Source organism: Rhinatrema bivittatum, chromosome 14 (assembly GCF_901001135.1).
Source record: "Rhinatrema bivittatum chromosome 14, aRhiBiv1.1, whole genome shotgun sequence".
Classification (NCBI taxonomy): domain Eukaryota; kingdom Metazoa; phylum Chordata; class Amphibia; order Gymnophiona; family Rhinatrematidae; genus Rhinatrema; species Rhinatrema bivittatum.
The window spans coordinates 43,991,072-44,009,753 of NC_042628.1; the positions used below are offsets into that span (position 1 = coordinate 43,991,072).

At 42.3% G+C, this 18,682-nt stretch overlaps 1 protein-coding gene across 1 annotated transcript in view; it reads right to left on the minus strand.

Annotated features, from left to right (window-relative positions):
• Positions 1-18,682, minus strand: part of CREBBP (CREB binding protein) — a 918,877-nt gene that overhangs the window by 139,536 nt on the left and 760,659 nt on the right. The window contains exon 25 of the mRNA XM_029576620.1: positions 17,131-17,277. Coding sequence (XP_029432480.1) covers positions 17,131-17,277 — 147 coding nt within the window. The remainder of the gene's footprint in view (positions 1-17,130; positions 17,278-18,682) is intronic.

Here is an 18,682-nt window from a genome sequence, read left to right on the forward strand (position 1 = left end):
GCTATAATTACATAATGTTGGGTTCCATATTAGGTGCTACCACCAAGAAAGAGATCTAGGTGTCATAGTGGATAACACATTGAAATAGTCGGTACAGTGTGCTGCGGCAGTCAAAAAAGCAAACAGAATGTTGGGAATTATTAGAAAGGGAATGGTGAATAAAACGGAAAATGTCATAATGCCTCTGTATCGCTCCATGGTGAGACCGCACCTTGAATACTGTGTACAATTCTGGTCGCCGCATCTCAAAAAAGATATAATTGCGATGGAGAAGGTACAGAGAAGGGCTACCAAAAATGATAAGGGGAATGGAACAGCTCCCCTATGAGGAAAGACTAAAGAGGTTAGGACTTTTCAGCTTGGAGAAGAGACGACTGAGGGGGGATATGATAGAGGTGTTTAAAATCATGAGAGGTCTAGAACGGGTAGATGTGAATCGGTTATTTACTCTTTTGGATAGTAGAAAGACTAGGGGGCACTCCATGAAGTTAGCATGGGGCACATTTAAAACTATCGGAGAAAGTTCTTTTTTACTCAACGTACAATTAAACTCTGGAATTTGTTGCCAGAGGATGTGGTTAGTGCAGTTAGTATAGCTGTGTTTAAAAAAGGATTGGATAAGTTCTTGGAGGAGAAGTCCATTACCTGCTATTAAGTTCACTTAGAGAATAGCCACTGCCATTAGCAATGGTAACATGGAATAGACTTAGTTTTTGGGTAATTGCCAGGTTCTTATGGCCTGGATTGGCCACTGTTGGAAACAGGATGCTGGGCTTGATGGACCCTTGGTCTGACCCAGTATGGCATTTTCTTATGTTCTTATATGAAGGGTCACATTGTTGAGGGTTGGGGGGGGGGGGGCGAGAATCGAGGAGACTGTGTGGGAACCAGAAATAGCTTTTCAAAAAGAAGGGCCAGAAAGGGGAAAGGGGAGGTCAGGGAAAAACTATGACAAACAATGATATACTATAACAAACAATGATATACAGTGGATGGTCCACTTAGATGATGATGGGCACTTTGGTGGGCGCACAAAGGGGCGCGCTCCTTTGGAGCGCGACGCCGGGAGGAGGTAAGCAATTTAAAGCCCAGCGAGGTCGCCGTCTGCTGATGTCACTTTGGCACCTGGATCGGGATTGGCTGCTGCGGCGATGCGATGAGGTACAAGGGATAGAGAAAGGCCCGGTGAAGCGGAGGGCCGAGAAAATCAGCCTCGTGGTCGGCGGAGGAGCCCATGGGGACAAGAGCGGATTAGAGAAGCCTTACCCCCGGCGGGCTTTCAGCGCCGATTGCGCAGGCCCGGACTCCTGCTGCCCTTCACGTCCGAACGCCAAAGAGAGAGCCGCCGGGAGGAGGGAAGCAATTTAAAGCCCAGCGAGGTCGCCGTCTGCTGATGTCACTTCAGCGCATGGATCGGGATTGGCTGCTGTGGCGATGCGATGAGGTATGAGGGATGGAGCAAGGCCCGGTGGAGTGGAGGGCCGAGAAAATAAGCCTTGTGGTCGGCGGGGGAGCCCGTGGGGGCAAGAGCGGATTAGAGAAGCCTTACCCCGGCGGGCTTTCAGCGCCGATTGCGCAGGCCCGGACTCCCACTGCACTTCACGTCCGAACGGACGCGAAGGTCCAGGATTGGACGAACGCCACCTGATTTTTTTGGGATGAGGAAATATCGGGAATAGAAACCCTGCCCCTGTTGGGAGAGGGGCACTGGTTCTATTGCCCAGGACTGGAGGAGGTTTGAAACCTCCTGTTCGAGAAGGGGAAAGTGGTTGGTTGATCCCCAAGTCAGCCGAGGTGGGGAGTCCGCCGGTACAGTCAGGAAGTTGAGTGGTAACCCTGAGTGACTACCGCAAGCACCCACTGATCAGTGGTGACTGTGTGCCAAATGTTGGTGAAGTGGCACAATTGACCGCCGACCGGTACAGATGGAAGAGGAGGTTGGCATATGCTCTTCAGGGAGGAGTCAAAACCCTGATGTTGATCCTGGCTAAGGAGCTGGCTGGGTCTTCTGAGGTCGGGATTGTCTGGACTGACCTTTTTGATAAGGCTTGGAAGGGCAGCCTCGGGAAGCCGGAGGATAATACCTTCTTGGTTTGTAGGCCGGCCACTTAGAGTCTCACCTGAATGTCCTCTTGGAGGTGGACGAGAAATCAGCAGGCACTGAAGAAAGTTGACGCAGCGTTTCATGGTGGTCCTTTAGCTGCGCCACAGTCTCCTGGATCTTGTCTCCGAAGAGATTATCACCAGCACAGGGCAGGTCAGCCAACCTGTCCTGTACCTCTGGTCTTAGGTCGGAGGATTTCAACCAGGCCCACCTTCTTGCACTAATCCCCACTGCGGACACCCTAGAGGTTGTGTCAAATATGTTGTACGCAGCGCTGACCTCATACTTGCCTGCATCCAGGCCTTTTTGAGCCAGAGCATTAAGTTCATCCTGGAACTGGTCAGGTAAAGATTCAGAGAAATCCTGGATCTTCTTAAAAAGGTTTCTGTTATACTGGGTCATGTATAACTGGAAGGAAGAAATGCGAGATATATGTATTGAACCATGAAAGACCCGTCTGCCAAAAGCATCTAGGGATTTTTGCTCCTTCCCTGGAGATATGGAGGAATAAGGTTTGGAACGCCGTGCCTTTTTCTGGGCTGATTCCACAACCACCGAGTGATGATCCAGTTGTCATCTTTGAAACCCAGGAGCTGACTGTACAAGATAGGTGGCATCTGTCTTATGGTTGACAGGCGGAACCGAGCCTAGGTGCTCCCAATTCCTCTTTAGAAGCTTAAATGGAATTGTCAGACATTTCTTTAATGAAGTTAATAAAGGACAGATCCTCTGGAGGAGAACACCTTCTCTCTTCAGGAGGAGAGGGTTCTGAAGGCAGATCATCTGTATCCTGGGAAGAATCATCAGTCCAAGGATCATAAGGTCGATCACTAGCTCCATGAGGGTCTTCAGAGGTAGGAAATAGCGTTATTCCCGAAGGGCCAGGCCTAGGCACCGAAGGCATTGATGGAGGATCCGCCGGCATCGATGGTGGCACAGATGGAACCGGTGACATCGATGGATGATGGCAGAAATCCAGACGGCGATATGGGTATCTGTGTTTCTTCGCCTTCCAATGACAAAAGTATTGGCATCGAAGGAAGAGGACATACCAGTGTCCTTGGTTCCAGCGGTGGAAGGGCACCGATCAATGCATCCAGTCTACCCAGTAGCGGTGTGAGCGCCATGGGAATCGGATCGATGACCGGCTCGGGCACCGGTACCGGCGTCGATGAAGGCTGGAATACCTGGAGTGCTTTTCCGATGGCCTCTTGATCATCCGATCCAATTCCTCATGGAAGCCTGGGGCATGTAACCCCGGTTCCAGAGTAGGAGGCAATAGAGGCGTAGCCGGAGGGTCCATTGGTAAAAGTGGAATCATGGCTCCCTGCACCGATGAAAGTGGGGAACGCCTCGGTGACCCAGTCACAGAGGAGGTTGGGGCCTTCTCTGGATGAGATTTCTTTGTCGGTGGCTCTGTCGACGCCGATGCCTTGCCTGGATCAGCGGACTGAACCTTCTGATGCCGGTGTTGACGCTTTTCACAATGTTCTCCTCGGTCCTTCTCCTGAGGCAATGAGGAAGAAGTAGACACCTTCAGAGTAGTCAATGCCGGTTGGGCAGCTGGCTGCTGGTGAGTGGTCGATGGCACCGGCTCAGACGAAATCAAAGTGGTCGATGGAGTCGGGGGTTTTGAATGAAAAAGAAACACCATCTTTTCTAAGCGGGCTTTATGGCCCTTCGGTGTCATTTGGGCACATTTGGTGCAAGTTAGGGTATCATGGCCGGACCCCAAGCACAATACACAAACTCTATGCGGGTCTGTGATGGATATTGTCCGAGGATAATCGGGGAACCGACGAAAACCTGACGCCATAGCTTCGAAAAAAATTTAGCCGCGGTGCGGTCGATGGCCAGTAAGCCCCGAAGGGAAAACTTGATGGGAATCGACCGCAAACGAGGGTAAAGCCTTACCTTTCGACCGCGGAGTATGGATATTGATAGGGGGACCCCTATGGGGTAGAATGTTTTGAAAATTTTTAAGAAGTTCCGTGAGGAAAATTCCTGTCAGGAATCTCTAGAGAGCTCCTTAACCCGCGTGGCTACTGCTGCGTGGAAAAAAAAAAAAAAAGAGACTGAAGGGGGACCCCTGCTGGATGCAGGGTTAGTGCCATGCTGGGCATGCCCAGTAGGTGCCAGTCAAAGTTCTAGAAACTTTGACAAAAGTGTTCCGTGATTGGGCTCCATCCTGTGAAGTAACCCATATGTGAGGACTACCATCCTGCTTGTCCTGTGAGAAACTATAGACCAGTGAGCCTGACGTCTGGGAAAAATATTGGAAACTTTTTTTATTTATGCAAATTTTTATGACATACCTTTGCATAGAAATACTTGGACAGAAATTCGAACAAATCATTAATTTCAAATATAGAAAAAAATAATAGCAAACAAAAGATAAGAATCCTATGTCCATTTAAATAACAGCAAAAGAGAAGAAAAAAGGGGATTGCCATCAAAGGGAGAAATCAAGAAAAAGAAAAGAAGAACTGACTTGACATACAGTCAAATTTCACAATTATTAATTCCGCTGATATTGGGATGATGCTGGAGAAGATGTTAAAGGACGTTTAAACTCTAAAAAGGCCTTAAGTTGTTCAGGAGCAAAAAAAAAAAAAAAAGAAATTATTATATTTAAAGTGACATTTACATGGATACCTAAGAGAAAAAGAATAACCTAAGGAAAATAGCCTCCTCCCTAAATGTGAGAAAAGCTCTTCTTCTTTCTTGAGTTACACGTGCTATATCTGGAAACACACAAACTGGCTGACCATAAATAAGGGTGCAAAATGTTGAAAGTAGTTACGCATAACTGAACTTAGGTCCTGAAAAGTAAAAAATGTAACTAACAAAGTAGCACAATCAATAATATCAGAGGAGCTCTCAAGGAAATCAGTCAAATTTGGAAAACCAGAAGCAACATTAGTATTAGGATCTGGGAAGAAACAGAAGGAAGAAAGAACATTTTACTTGTAGGTGGAAGATTATCAGGAAGAAATTTCAAGATCTCAAGAAAGTATTTTCTAAAAGTAATATCAGCTAATTCCCCAATAACCTTAGGGAAATTTAGGAAATGCAGATTCAAATGCAGAGTCTGATTTTCCAATAATTCAATCCTTCTGGTTAGTGCATTCCGGTCTTTAACAAAAGTAAAGTGAAGACCTTGAATATCCTGAATCTTCGTCTCTGTCTGGGAAATTCTCTGAGAAAAAGTAACAAACTGTTGGTCGTATGAATTACAAAATCAACCCAATCGTACCACTGGTAAATCTATCAACATTCACAGGTCAATGCCAAGTACTATATGTAGGCCTCTCACTCACAGGGTCTGCATAATGCAACAGACTCCTAATTAGGTACAAGGCCACCTTGCTTTAATTATAAATATTTTTGTTAAAGTTTTTCATTTTTTATATTAAAACTGCCCCATATCGATTCTTCAATAATCCTCTTAATTTTCACACTCTGTACTCCAAAGATACGAGAAAAACGATCAGTACTTATCTCGCCAATTTTGGTCAGTCACCTTGGGTGACTGACCAAAATTGGCGAGATAAGTCACCCTGGGTGACTGACCAAAATTGGCGAGATAAGTACTGATCGTTTTTCTCGTATCTTTGGAGTACAGTGTGTGAAAATTAAGAGGATTATTGAAGAATCGATATGGGGCAGTTTTAATATAAAAAATGAAAAACTTTAACAAAAATATTTATAATTAAAGCAAGGTGGCCTTGTACCTAATTAGGAGTCTGTTGCATTATGCAGACCCTGTGAGTGAGAGGCCTACATATAGTACTTGGCATTGACCTGTGAATGTTGATAGATTTACCAGTGGTACGATTGGGTTGATTTTGTGGTACACATTGACGGTACACTGGAATACAGTTGTAAACGGGTAGAAGGTTGTGATTGGTCGTATGAATTACCCATCTGATCCAATCGAGAAGTGAAAGAATCCGTTTTGGAGAAACAGGCATTTAAGGAGGATCCAAAACACCATAAGATCCCAAAGTGAATCCAGGGTCACCATGGCTGGGTGACTAAACACTACAGGACAGCCAGTTGAAAAAGGGAAGTTCCGGACTGAGTCTGACGAGGGTACTGCCGTTTTTATCTCCACCTCAGCTGGAACCGAAACAATAGAAGAGGATCGAAATGGCTCCAATGACTCTCCCTGACCAGTTCCAGGCTTCAGGGCTGAATCCTGTCGAATCAGCTCCAAAATCCCACTGGCCCCCTCCGAATCCTGTCGAATCGGCTCCAAAATCTCACTGGCCGATAGCATCATAGTCAGGCGCAGCTGCGCCGGTAAGAGAAGAGAGCTGCTGTGCTGGTGGAAGTCGCTGATTCAGCAGACAAGGACGCCTCCATTGTAGACACCCGCCATGCTCCCTCACCACAGGTGGCAACAGAGTCCTCAGCTCCTTCGATTAAAGTTGACTGGGTGGTAAAGTAAGTGATCGGCTGCTGGCTCGAAGGGAAGGAGGTTTCGGGGGATACACCCTTACCCTTCCCTTCCTCTTAGAAGGCATTTGGGCAAGAAGAAACAGCACAATGGCTAGAAGGAATCTAAGATAAAGCGGAGCAGACGACCTCTGCCTCTAGCAAGCTGCCATCCAGTGGAAACTATTCTAAAGAACAAAATCACAGAACATATAAACAGACATTGTTTAATAGGACACAGCCAGCATGGATTTACCCAAGGGAAGTCTTCCTCACAAATCTGCTACATCCACAAGTGGATAAAGGTTAACTGGTAGATGTACTGTATTTGGATTTTCAGAATACTATGTGCAATGCTGGTTACTGCATCTAAAAAAAAGATATAGTTACACTGGAGAAGGTACAGAGAAGGATGACCAAAATGATAAAGGGGATGGAATGGCTCCCCTATGAAGAAAGGTTAAAGTGGTAAGGGTGGTTCAGCTTGGAGAAGAGACGGCTGAGGAGCGATATGATAGAGGTCTATAAAATCATAAGAAGACTAGAATGGATATATGTGAATTGGTTATTTACTCTTATAGATAATAAAAGGACTTGGGGGCACTCCCTGAAGTTAGCAAGTAGCACATTTAAAACAAATCAGAGCACATTCTTTTTCACTCAATGCACAATTAAGCTCTGAAATTTGTTGCTGGAGGATATGGTTAGGGCATTTAGTGTAGCTGGGTATAAAAAAAGGTTTGGATAAGTTCTTGAAGAAGTCCATAAACTGCTATCAATCAAGTTGACTTAGTGAATAGCCACTACTACTTTTACTGGTATTAGTTGCATGGGATCTATTTAACTTTTGGGTATGTGCTAGGTACTTGTAACCTGGATTGGCCACTTTTAAAAAAGGATGCTGGGCTTGATGGACCCTCAGTCTGACCTAGTATGGCAACTTATACTCTTTAATAAAACAAAAGAAAAACCTATCTAAGAAGACTAAATCAGAAATAGATTCTAATTATGACCACATAGCACCACGGAAAAAGAAAAACTCATGCGTGAGGACTGAAGTTTTCCGTGATGGGCTCCATTGGATGATATCAACCATATGCAAGGACTAACATCCTGCTTGTCCTCAGAGAATATTACTCCTTTAGCAATAAAGGATACTGATAAATGGACTCAAGTAGATGTTCAATCTGCACAGAAGTGTTCAAAGTAAACTAAAATTTAGCTTGATGTTAAGCCATAAAGTCATATATTATTTTATTTAAATCCTTTCTGAGCACTACCTCCAATACTAACAGGTCGGAAAGCAGGGGATAGTATGTCTTCCTGTGTAACAAAGCGAGATGCAAGTACCATCAGCATGAATGGACTGTTTGGAAATAAGGGTGTCAATATTGATGCATTCGGCATCCAAGGTGTAACATCCTGCCTTGGCCTCTTAGGAGAGTATAAATCTGCTCCATTCTTGTCACTGCAAGTGGACAATACCAAAGTACTAGCTTAATATTGAAGCTTCAATGCAGGAGCATAGGACTCTGTCTTGATATCTTTAACTTTTGCACTCAGCCCTAATGGCTTTTCCAGGGGAGCATACGTAGAATGGATAGCTTTAAAAGGTACCTTTATTCTGCCTCATACTCTATTCTGAAGAGAAAGAGGCAATCCTTGATTGGATGATTCATCCAAATGACTAACACTTTTGAAGTCAAAGAGTTCGACACTGAAATTACTGATGGTCAAAATCTTTGAAGCTTTTGGCTTTGATAATGATGGCATGCTTAGAATGGTCTGGAACATTTCTTGAAGTCTCAGCCATCTATGGTCCTTATAGACATTTTAGAACAAATTAAATTGGATTATATTTGAGATTTAGAAAGCACATAAATTAGGCATGGTGATCAGTTATAGATATTTTCAATTATGAGTGGACAACCACAAACCTTGTGATTTTTTTCAGTCACCAAAGGGAATATGGCATCAGCCAAAGTAAAAGTAAAATTGATGGAAAATCAAAAAGTGGCCTCATGTCTTCCTGAGGCAGCATCAGTGGTACTGAGTGAGCCCTACAACTTACATATGAGAAGTTTTGCTCTATGCAGCAAAATATATTCTCATCTTGCTCCATGGAGAACAGTCGTGGGGAACTCGCAGCATGTGTCACTATAGCATGAATTGCGCATCACTAGACAGGGTTTCTAGCCCAAGCTAGTAAAAAGGGATCTGTTCTCAGTGTTATCAAATAATGTCACCCACATGTAGGATTAATTCATCCTGCTTGTCCATAGAGAAAAGATATCACAGCCTATATATATATTTCACTTTTCTCCAGGACCAATATGACTATTAGAACTCTATATAGTTGTACTCTCAGGTACAGATGACTCAAGAAAGGTGAGATAGAAGAGGTATGAGAGAGATTCAAATATCTCAAATGTTTCCATTCGCAGGAGGACAGCTTTTTTCAATGGAAAAGAGGTTCTAAAACAAGGGGGTCATGAGATGAGGTTGAAAGGGGGTAGACACAGGAGTAATCTTAGAAAATATTTATTTACAGAGAGGATGGTGGATATGTGGAGCAGCCTCTCAGTGGAAGTGGTAGAGACAAAAACAGTATTTTTGAATTCAAGAAAACATGGGATAAATACAGGGTATCTCTAAGGAAGTGATAAGAATTATAATGCTAAATTAATTGGATGGATGGGCCATATGGTCTTTTTCTGCTGTCATATTTCATTAGATAATAGTGTTATCTTATTCTTAGACCATGCATAATCACTCTGCTTTTTGTTTAGTATTTGAACCTGTGACATTCATGAGGAGACAATAATGAAATTAGTATGGTCAAAGTGTTAAAAGTTCCCAACAAAGTATTTTTTGTTCAGAGGGCAACTGTTACCAATACATATCATCAGAAAAGGACCTACCGTATTTTTCGCTCCATAAGACGCACCTAGGATTCAGAGGGGGAAAATTAAAAAAAAAAATTTTTTGTGCTAAACCGGCTCTGTCCCCGGGCGTCTGTGCGTCTTATGGAGCAAATTAGAGGAGTGCATAACTTTTTTTTTTTTCTCCCCATTTTGTTTTCGGGTCTGGGGAGGGCCATTTCGGTCCATTCCCCAGATCAGAAAACTTTTCTTTCTCTGGGAACTCCCCCCCCCAAAAAAACCCCATCCCAAGCCTTTCAATTAATTAACAACCCCCCATCCTCCTGACCCCCCCTTCAAGACCTGCCAAATTAATTTACTACAACCTCCCACCCTCCTGACCCCCCCCAGACCTGCCAAAAGTCCCTGGTGGTCCAGCGGGGGTCCAGGAGCGGTCCGGGAGCGATCTCCTGGGCTTGGGCTGTCGGCTGCCAGCCCTTACTATGTCACTGGGGCCCTTACTATGTCACTGGGGCCAACCAATGGCAGCGGTAGCCCCTGTGTCATAGTAAGGGCAAAGGGCTGTCGGCTGCCAGTAATCTTGGGGGGGTCAGGAAGGTGGGGGGTTGTAGTAAATTAAGTTGGCAGGTCTTGGGGTAGTCAGGAGGGTGGGGGGGGGGGGGGTTTTGTTAGAATTTTAGTTTTGTTTTTTTTATATTCGCTCCATAAGACGCACATACATTTCCCCCCCACTTTTGGGGGAAAAAAAAAGTGCGTCTTATGGAGCGAAAAATACAGTAAGTAGTCATTCCAGTCTGCCCAGCAAGCTTCTTAAGGTAGTATCTGCCATTCTGTGCAGGTTATTTCCATGTTTCTCTTAAGGGTAGTAGTAACTGTTGCTCTATGCAGATCTCCCCAAGCCTTATGTTACCCATAAAAATTGCAGCTAGCACATTTCTTACTGGGTGATGAGCTTTCTTGAAAATTCAGACAGTGCTGCTTGACCTGCTTTGCTTACGGACTTGGCTGTAGAAGCAGTCTTGTGCTTTTTACCTTGTTTGCATATCAGTACCTAGACCATAGAAGATGGGCCCTCTTGGTTGTTGTCTGTATCCTATTCCCCTTTTCCCAAGCCGTTGAAGCAGGGAGCTATGTTGCAGCTAAATTAGAATCATCAAGCACATTGGTTAAGGATAGTAACTGCTGCACCAGCAAGTTACTCCTTTGCATGCTTTTCTCATTTCCATCCTCTAGCCTTTACAGATCCACAATATTTATCCTATTCCCCTTTGAATTCTTTCACTGCTTTTGTCTTAGTCACCTTCTCTGGAAGCACATTCCAGACATCTACCACCCTTCTCCATGAAAAAATATTTCTTGACGTTGGTTCTGAGTCAACTCCCCTGGAGTTTCAATTTGTGACCCCTAGTTCTATTGCTTTCTTTCCAATGGAAAAGATTCTAAATCTGTGCATCATTAAAACCTTTCAGGTATCTGAAGGTCTGCATCATATCACCCCTGCACCTCCTCTCTTCCAGGGTCTATATGTTCAGATCCTTCTGCCTCTCCTCATAGGTCTTCTGATACAGACCCCACACCATTTTGGTCACCCTTCTCTGGACTGCCTCCATCCCTGTCTCTATCACTTTTGAGATACAGACTCCAGAACTGAACATAGTATTTCAAGTGAGGCCTGATCAAGGACCTATACCGGGGTATTATCACTTCTTTTTTCTACGGGTTATTCTTCTCTATATGCAGCCCAGAATTCTTCTGGCTTTAGCTATCGCCTTGTCACCATCTGCAGATCTCCAGATACTATTACCCGAAGACCCTCTCTTGGTTCGTGCATATCAGTCTTTCATCTCCCATCATATATAGTTCTTTTGGATTCGTCACCCCAAATGCATGGCTCTGCACTTCTTGGCATTGAATCCCAACTGTTAAACCTTAGACCACTCTTCAAGCTTTCTTAAACCTCTTTTCATTCTCTTTAATCCTTCAGTCATGTCTACTCTGTTGCAGATCTTAGTATCATCTGAAAATAGACAAACTTTACTTTCTATCCCTTCCCTCCAATGTCGCTCACAATGATATTGAACAGAACTGGTCACAACAATGATCCCTGTGGCATTTCACTTACACCTTCAGAGTAGGCTCCATTTACCACTGCACGTTGTCTCCTATCAGTCAACTAGTTTGTAATCCATGCCACCACCTTGGCGCTCACTCCTAAGCTGCTCATTTTATTCACAAGCCTATGTGGGACTGCATCAAAAGCTTTGCTGAAATCCAAGTAGATCATATCAAGTGCTCTTCCTCGATCCAAATCTCTAGTCACCCAGTCAAAGAAAATCAATCAGATTTGTCTAACAGGACCTTCCCGTGGTGAATTCATTCTACCTCGGGTCCAGCAACCCACCGGATTGTAGATAGTTCATTATCCTTTCCTTCAGCAGAGTCTCCATTCATTTTCCTACCACTGAGGTGATGCTAACTGGCCTGTGGTTTCCAGCCTCCTCTTTGTGTAGTGCACAGAACACATACACAGAGGTCGTTGAGAAACAGATACAGTGCCTAAAGGGTTAAAAATGCTTGATACAGGGACGGGAAACCCAATGCTTGATCACAAACAGAAACAAAAATGCTTGATTGCACACAGAAGAACAAGCATGCTGTGAAAGGGTTAATGCAAATGCAGGAATTTCTGTGTCAGAAGCTATGGATTTCTACTCAGCCCCTACTATGATAGTGATTAGTGCTTCTTGCTGCTATAAAACAAACCACTGTGTGAATGGCATGGATGGAAATGGCATATGTAAACAGCGCTGCATTTAGACAGTTTTCTCCTACTACAAGAAAACAGACAAGATAGTGAGAACTTGTTTTACTAATTTTATAATTGTTTATATTGTTGGCAGTAGAATAAATATTAAAATGGAAAACAGTGAAATGCGAATTCAGAGAATGGGGCTGAAAGGCAAATAGGAAGAAAAGGACAGTGACTGGAAAAGGAGGCATGTCATTGCCTGTCACAACCAATAAGGAGGGGAAGACCAGGGACTGTGGCGCGAAGAATTTGTCATGCAAGAGGGCAGTCCTAGGGATAAGCGTGAGACGCTCATTGGGCATAAAAGACTGACAAGAAGCCAGACACCCAAGCGCCAGCAAGCTACAGACAGCTGAATATAAGCTTGCGTGTGAAGCCTCCCAGCGTTGTATCCATGATTTCCCACTCCTGTGCAGCGACTGCTTTCTAAAGATCCTGGCTGCAGTGACAGCTTTTGTGTGCCCGATTGTCTGCCTGCCTGCCTGACTGGGAGCCTGCTTGACCGGACAATTAATTCAGATTCAGAGATTTCTCAGGGTGCCACCGATTTTATAGATAGCTCAGCTTAGCCTCTTAAACGCTTATCATATGTATTTTATACTATATTCTACTGTAATCTATTTTATTATTGCTAAAAGAAATATATTATCTTGTTATAGCTAAGAAAATATATGGTAACCACTTTTTACCTATTTCCCTCTCTGAATATTATTGCTTTTATATAGGAATATAACAGACAAGAAACTGGAGGGAGGTAGATAACTGCATGTTCAATTCTCATAAGCCGACATTAGTGACTGAAAGGGTACATACTGGAATCCCAGCATAGGTGGGAATCAGGCAAAACATGAGGGATCTTCAAACATGCGCACAACACACTGTCTGCTACCACTCTTTTGAGGTGGGACCACCACCACTCTTAGAATCCTGTGGCACCACTCCCTTTTCCAAGGATCTATTGAACAGGTCCTTCAACGGACCCGCCAGCACATTTCTGAGCTTTCTCGGTATTCTGGGGTGTATTTCATCTGGCCCCATGGCCTTGTCCACTTTCAGCTTGCCTAGCTCCTCCCATCTATTCTCTTCTGTAATAGAGTTTTGTCTACTCCAACCCCATCTACAGTCTTGTTAACAAGTGTGGTGATTTGAGCCAGAGGTGAGTCTCTGTGCTGTAAAACTTTGGGTGGTTTCCTTAAGGTGTGAAGGTTATGTTGCAGGAAGTAAAAGGAAACTACATTTCCCAGATGCCCTGGTAGTCAGCCCCAGGAAGGGTTGGGGGCAGGGAAACAAGGAGGCGGTGTCTTCCTAAGGTGGGGTAGTCTATCTCACATAAAGAGAAGAACCCTCCAGAAAAGGACAGGCAATTCAGGAGAGCTGAATGGAAGGCGAGGAGGTTGGAGAGGCTGAGGCAGAAGGAGAACAGTGCCCAGGCACACCTTTCTTCTAAAGCTAAGTCAGCTCAAAGAAATCTCTTTCCTTTTTCACTTCTGGGCAGTAGTTTGTTGAATAAGAGTCTCTAGCACTGTTATGGGTTAATTAGAGCGCCTAGGTCTCTTACTGAAGAAGCAAAGGTAGAATGTTTTATTTAAATATTGAGAGCACTTATTTTGGTGGTTGGGAACCAAGGGCACTTATTTGTTGGGTTAGGAACCAAATAGGAATCGTTATGAAGAAAAGGAAATGTTTTGGGAGTTAACAGCACCATGAGCTAGTAGCTGGGGAAAAAGGGTTGTTATAGAAACTATGGCAGCTGTGGAGAATTGTAATTAGGGCCACGTGGCTAGCCTAGGTAGTCTCTCTCCTTTAATGGGGTTTTTCAGTACTACTTTATAGCTGGGAGAATTAGGAGTTATGGTTGTATTAAACCAGCTTTGCCTGCAGATATGTTGAAGGAAAGCCTAGTAGAGCACAGGGAAGGAGCTGGTTGTTTTATGTTAACAAATCCTTGGTTTAAGGGGGGGCTGGGGGGAACCCAAGGTCACATTGATTGGGGAAATGTATTTCAGGCAATACTTATATGTTGTGTGTGACTTCTCTTCTGTGAAGTTGGTTTCAATAAACTTCAGAGCCCTATATGAAGCTACTGCCTGGGTGTAATATCTTATTTTAAGTTATGGCAAATGGGTGCTATGCCGGGAAGGTGACTCTGACCTCCAGTAGGGAATGAGTACAGATTAGTCTCAATTCCCTAGCTTTATGAGGGCCTTCCTATATAAGTAACTTTAACCAATAGCTTCCTTGCCTAAAGGTTACACTGTCAGCATTACTCGCAGGAGAAACTTCAGTGTTGACTTGGCTACAAAGGAATCTGCTGCAGCCGTCCTTGAGAGGAAGCCTCACGTCACCCCAAGGACCTGCCACTAGGGGCGCCACACCTACCACACAAGCAACAGTCCTCCTTCCAGGGTTTTCTTAGTGAACACTGAACTGAAATATTTGTTTAATATTTCTGCCATTTCTTTGTTACACCCCACCCTTTGCTCCTTGTCACTATACCATTTCTGACCTTCCTTCTTTCTCAGATATATCCAGAAAAATGTTCTCTTCCCACTTTACCTCTTTGGCCATCCTTTCTTCCACTTGATCTTTTGCTTTATTTCTTTCTTCGTCTCCCTCAGTTTTAACAGATAATCTTCCCTGTTTCTCTTTTTTTGGGATCATTTATACTTCTTGAACGCTATTCTTTTTTACTTTATTTTTTCACCCACCTCCTTAGAGAATCAGATCAGTTTTTTTGCCTCTTACTCGTTAACTTTTCTAGCACATAGATTTGTTGCCTTTGTAATAGATCCTTTTAATTTGGCCCACTGCTGTTCCACCTCACCCATTTTCTCCCAATCTTTAGTTATTTTTAATTCTTTGGTTAATTGTTGTTCTGTTGCAGGTTACCCCAGTTAATATGGATTACTCTTTTCTTTGTTTCCATCATTTCACTACTAGAATCCTCTGTTTATTCCATGCCCTTTTGAATTTTATTATTGTCCTTTTCCTTAATACCTCTTCTGAGACGGCATTCTATGCATCCACCACCCTTTCCATGAAGAAATACTTTCTGACATTGGTCCTGACTTGATCCCCTTGGAGCTTTATACTATGACCCTCCCTTTGATCTACAGTTTTCTTTAGATTCAATTCCTGTGTATTATTTATATCATTCAGGTATTTAAAAGTCTGTATATCATACCAACTGAAAGTTCTATGAGTTCACTACCAACACTACAAAATTTTAACACTACAAAAGTTTTTTTAATGTTGCTGTGACATAAAAATTAACATGATCAGATTTCACTATACCATGAGGAAATAATTTATATTTAATAACACTGTGTGTCTGATTTCATGTTTAGCCCCACTATGGATTATGTTGCATTGCTTTCCACTTATGTTCACTAAGACTATTAACAAGCAGAAGAATTTTAGAAGCCGGCACTCTCTAATGGCAGTAGGCATGCCTTGTATGCTATTATACTGTTCAATGTGGCAGATTCCTACCATCTGTGAAGTAGCTTCACCTTATCTTTGTAATTTCAGCCAAATCTGTATCCATATCATAAAATTATGTGAAATAAATTACTTTCTAAGCTTGTTCAGAGATTCCTTTGCATAGCGAAACATATGAGTGACTGGGGCTTTTTTGTGACTTGCTCTGCATAGTTTTAATCCCAGCAGAATAAATGTGAAACCCCTTCTGGGAAGGAAATTAAAAAATAGGATGGTGTCTCTTTTTGAATGGGATCTTATCAGAGTACCACAGTAAATCATGTTTGTTTTTATTGCAGTTGAGTTTAAAGGGTAAATTCAGGGTTGCTGCACAGTAAAACTAGAAGCTTCAGGGGTGCCTTATGTGGCTGTTCTATAATTTCCAGATCATACACGTTCAATTTATGTAAAAGCAGGGCCTTTATACGTAAAGAGGTACATATTCTGCGCCATTTGTTTGGCTAAGTTTGGACTTCTCCAGTCAAAGAATGGGATTTGAAAATCCCCACTGGCCACCTCCAAGTTAGCTGGCTAACTAGTTAGCGAAATAAAACTTAGCTGGATAACTTGGAGATGTTCCGAGGGTGCTTCGGGGTGGAGTTAAGTTAGCCAGAGAAGTTATCCAGCTAACTCCAATATACAGAGTTAGCCAGATAAACAAATCCAGCTATCTTTAAGATAACTGAGTATATTCAGCAGTGAGGCTGAATATCACAACAAAATTAGCTAGATAAGTTTAACCAGCTAACTTTACTGACTGCACAGAAGTTGAAAATGAATCCTAACATTTCTACAAGAGGCTTTCAAGCTGCCTACAGGAGGTAGCAGTTTAACCTCTACTTAATATCTGTTCAATCTGTTGGTCAAATTCAAACTTTTTAGATATTCAATAAAAGCACAGTAGAAACACAGAAAGATTTAGGATAATTCTTTTAACTGCTAATGGCTTTTAAACAAAAACAACATTTGTCATATATTCAGAAAGAATCCCAAAGTCTTTGCATTCCATTGCAGTTACTATTTTCACTGGAAGACAAATCTAAAATACTTTTTTTTTTTTTTTTTTTACATAGTTACGTAAAAAAGAGCTCAGAACTCTTAACACCACCTATTCCAGAAAGACTATTTCATTGCATTATATAGTAGCTGTGTGCAAGACCAGCAATTCTTATTGTGTATGGTATTATAAAATAATGCTTTGCACCCATGAAGCACTTCAATGTAGTCACATTGAATTGGATATGTTAAAACCCTGCAATGAAGTTATTTAAATATTTTATCTTTAGAATACCAAGTTTTAATAGTCCATTTGGTACTGAACGGATACTACTTTGTATTCACAGATGTAGCTTGAATATTATTTGAAATGGAATGTAATTCAAAGCTCAGATTTTGTACTGAGTTTTGAGAAGTACCTGGTGTTTGGAAGCGCACAGTCTGAGCCATATTCTTGCACGTGCATTCCAAAAAAACAAACATCCACTCCATCAATCTCCTCAAAGGCAAAGAGTGCTTTGGTTCGATAAGGGAAGGACTCAGACATTTCACCCGTATCCACAAACCTGCAGCAAAAAGCACATGTAATGAAGCAGACTGATTGAGGCTATCACTTCACAAGAGAGAATGAACACTACACATCACTGATACTTGTCCAAGTCCGTTATTGCTACCAAACAAAATGGAGTTGCACACAAAGGTCCTGTTAAGAGTTTTCATTCTCTGGCCTAGTGATATTGTCATGCAATAACATTACAGCAAGCATATTCTTATAAATTATGTTCATAGCAACTACAATCTTGTAATGTTAAACTATAATGTGATGTACCATTAACACCAACAAAATCTTTCAAACCTATATTCAAGAATCCCCCTCTTTATCCCTCTTCCAGCAGCTAACAAAAATTTTCTCAACATCAAATTCTGTTCTAATAACTCCAGCAACAGTCAGGACAATAGGGTACATGAGGTTTGGGGAATGTAATAGACCAGCTGAGCCATTAAAGGGCTCCAAAGAGTTTTTCTGGCGATCTTTGTGCTCCAGCTCCTCCTTGGCTTCGGCATTGCCATTCCTTCAAGCATGAGTTCTTCCTTATTCAAACTGTTTACCTTGTCCCCCAAAAAAACTATTTCCAAATGTAATTCATACTATATTCAGAGCAAATTATAAATTTATCTGCTCCATTTAAGCTACCAAGTCAATAAAACAGACTATTTTAAATACGTTTCACACAAATTATAACTTTATTATTACATATGAAAAGACTTTACCCCCCAGGAATTTATTTATTATTTATTTAAAAAAATTTTCTATACCGTCGTTTAGTAATATACCATCACAACGGTTTACATTTCGGCACGAAATAGGTTGGTTAGGTTTATAAGTTATCCATGGTGTGCCAATATTTTACAGTTACATAGTTCAGTAATATACTCTAAATGAGAGATGGGTTGGGGTTACTATTTATATGATTTTGGGATAATCATATGTGTATACTGTTTCAATTTAATATTTAATAATGGGTAACAAATAATAAAATTGTCAATTTTCTGTTTGTTGGTGACTTTCAGCTGAATGTATTGTTAGTCATCGCTCTCATTGTGAAATGCTTTTTTGAAAAGCCAAGTTTTTAGGCCTTTTTTGAAAAGTTTTAATTCTTTCATTAATTTCAGTTCAAGTGGTAATGTGTTCCACAATAATGGTCCTGCCAAAGATAGAGCTCTCTCTCTCACTTGGGTCAACTTTGCTGTTCTGACTGAGGGTTGGTTAGCAGTGCTTTATTGGCCGACCTGAGATTTCTTTGTGGGCCATGTAATCGTAAAGCAGTGTTTAGCTAGTCGGCGTTTTCGTCATTAATTAATTTATGAATTGTGCAAAGTATTTTGAATTGTACTCTCTGTTCTATTGGGAGCCAGTGTAAATCCGCAAGTGTTTGGGTAATATGATCTCTTCTGCCTTTTCCAGTAAGT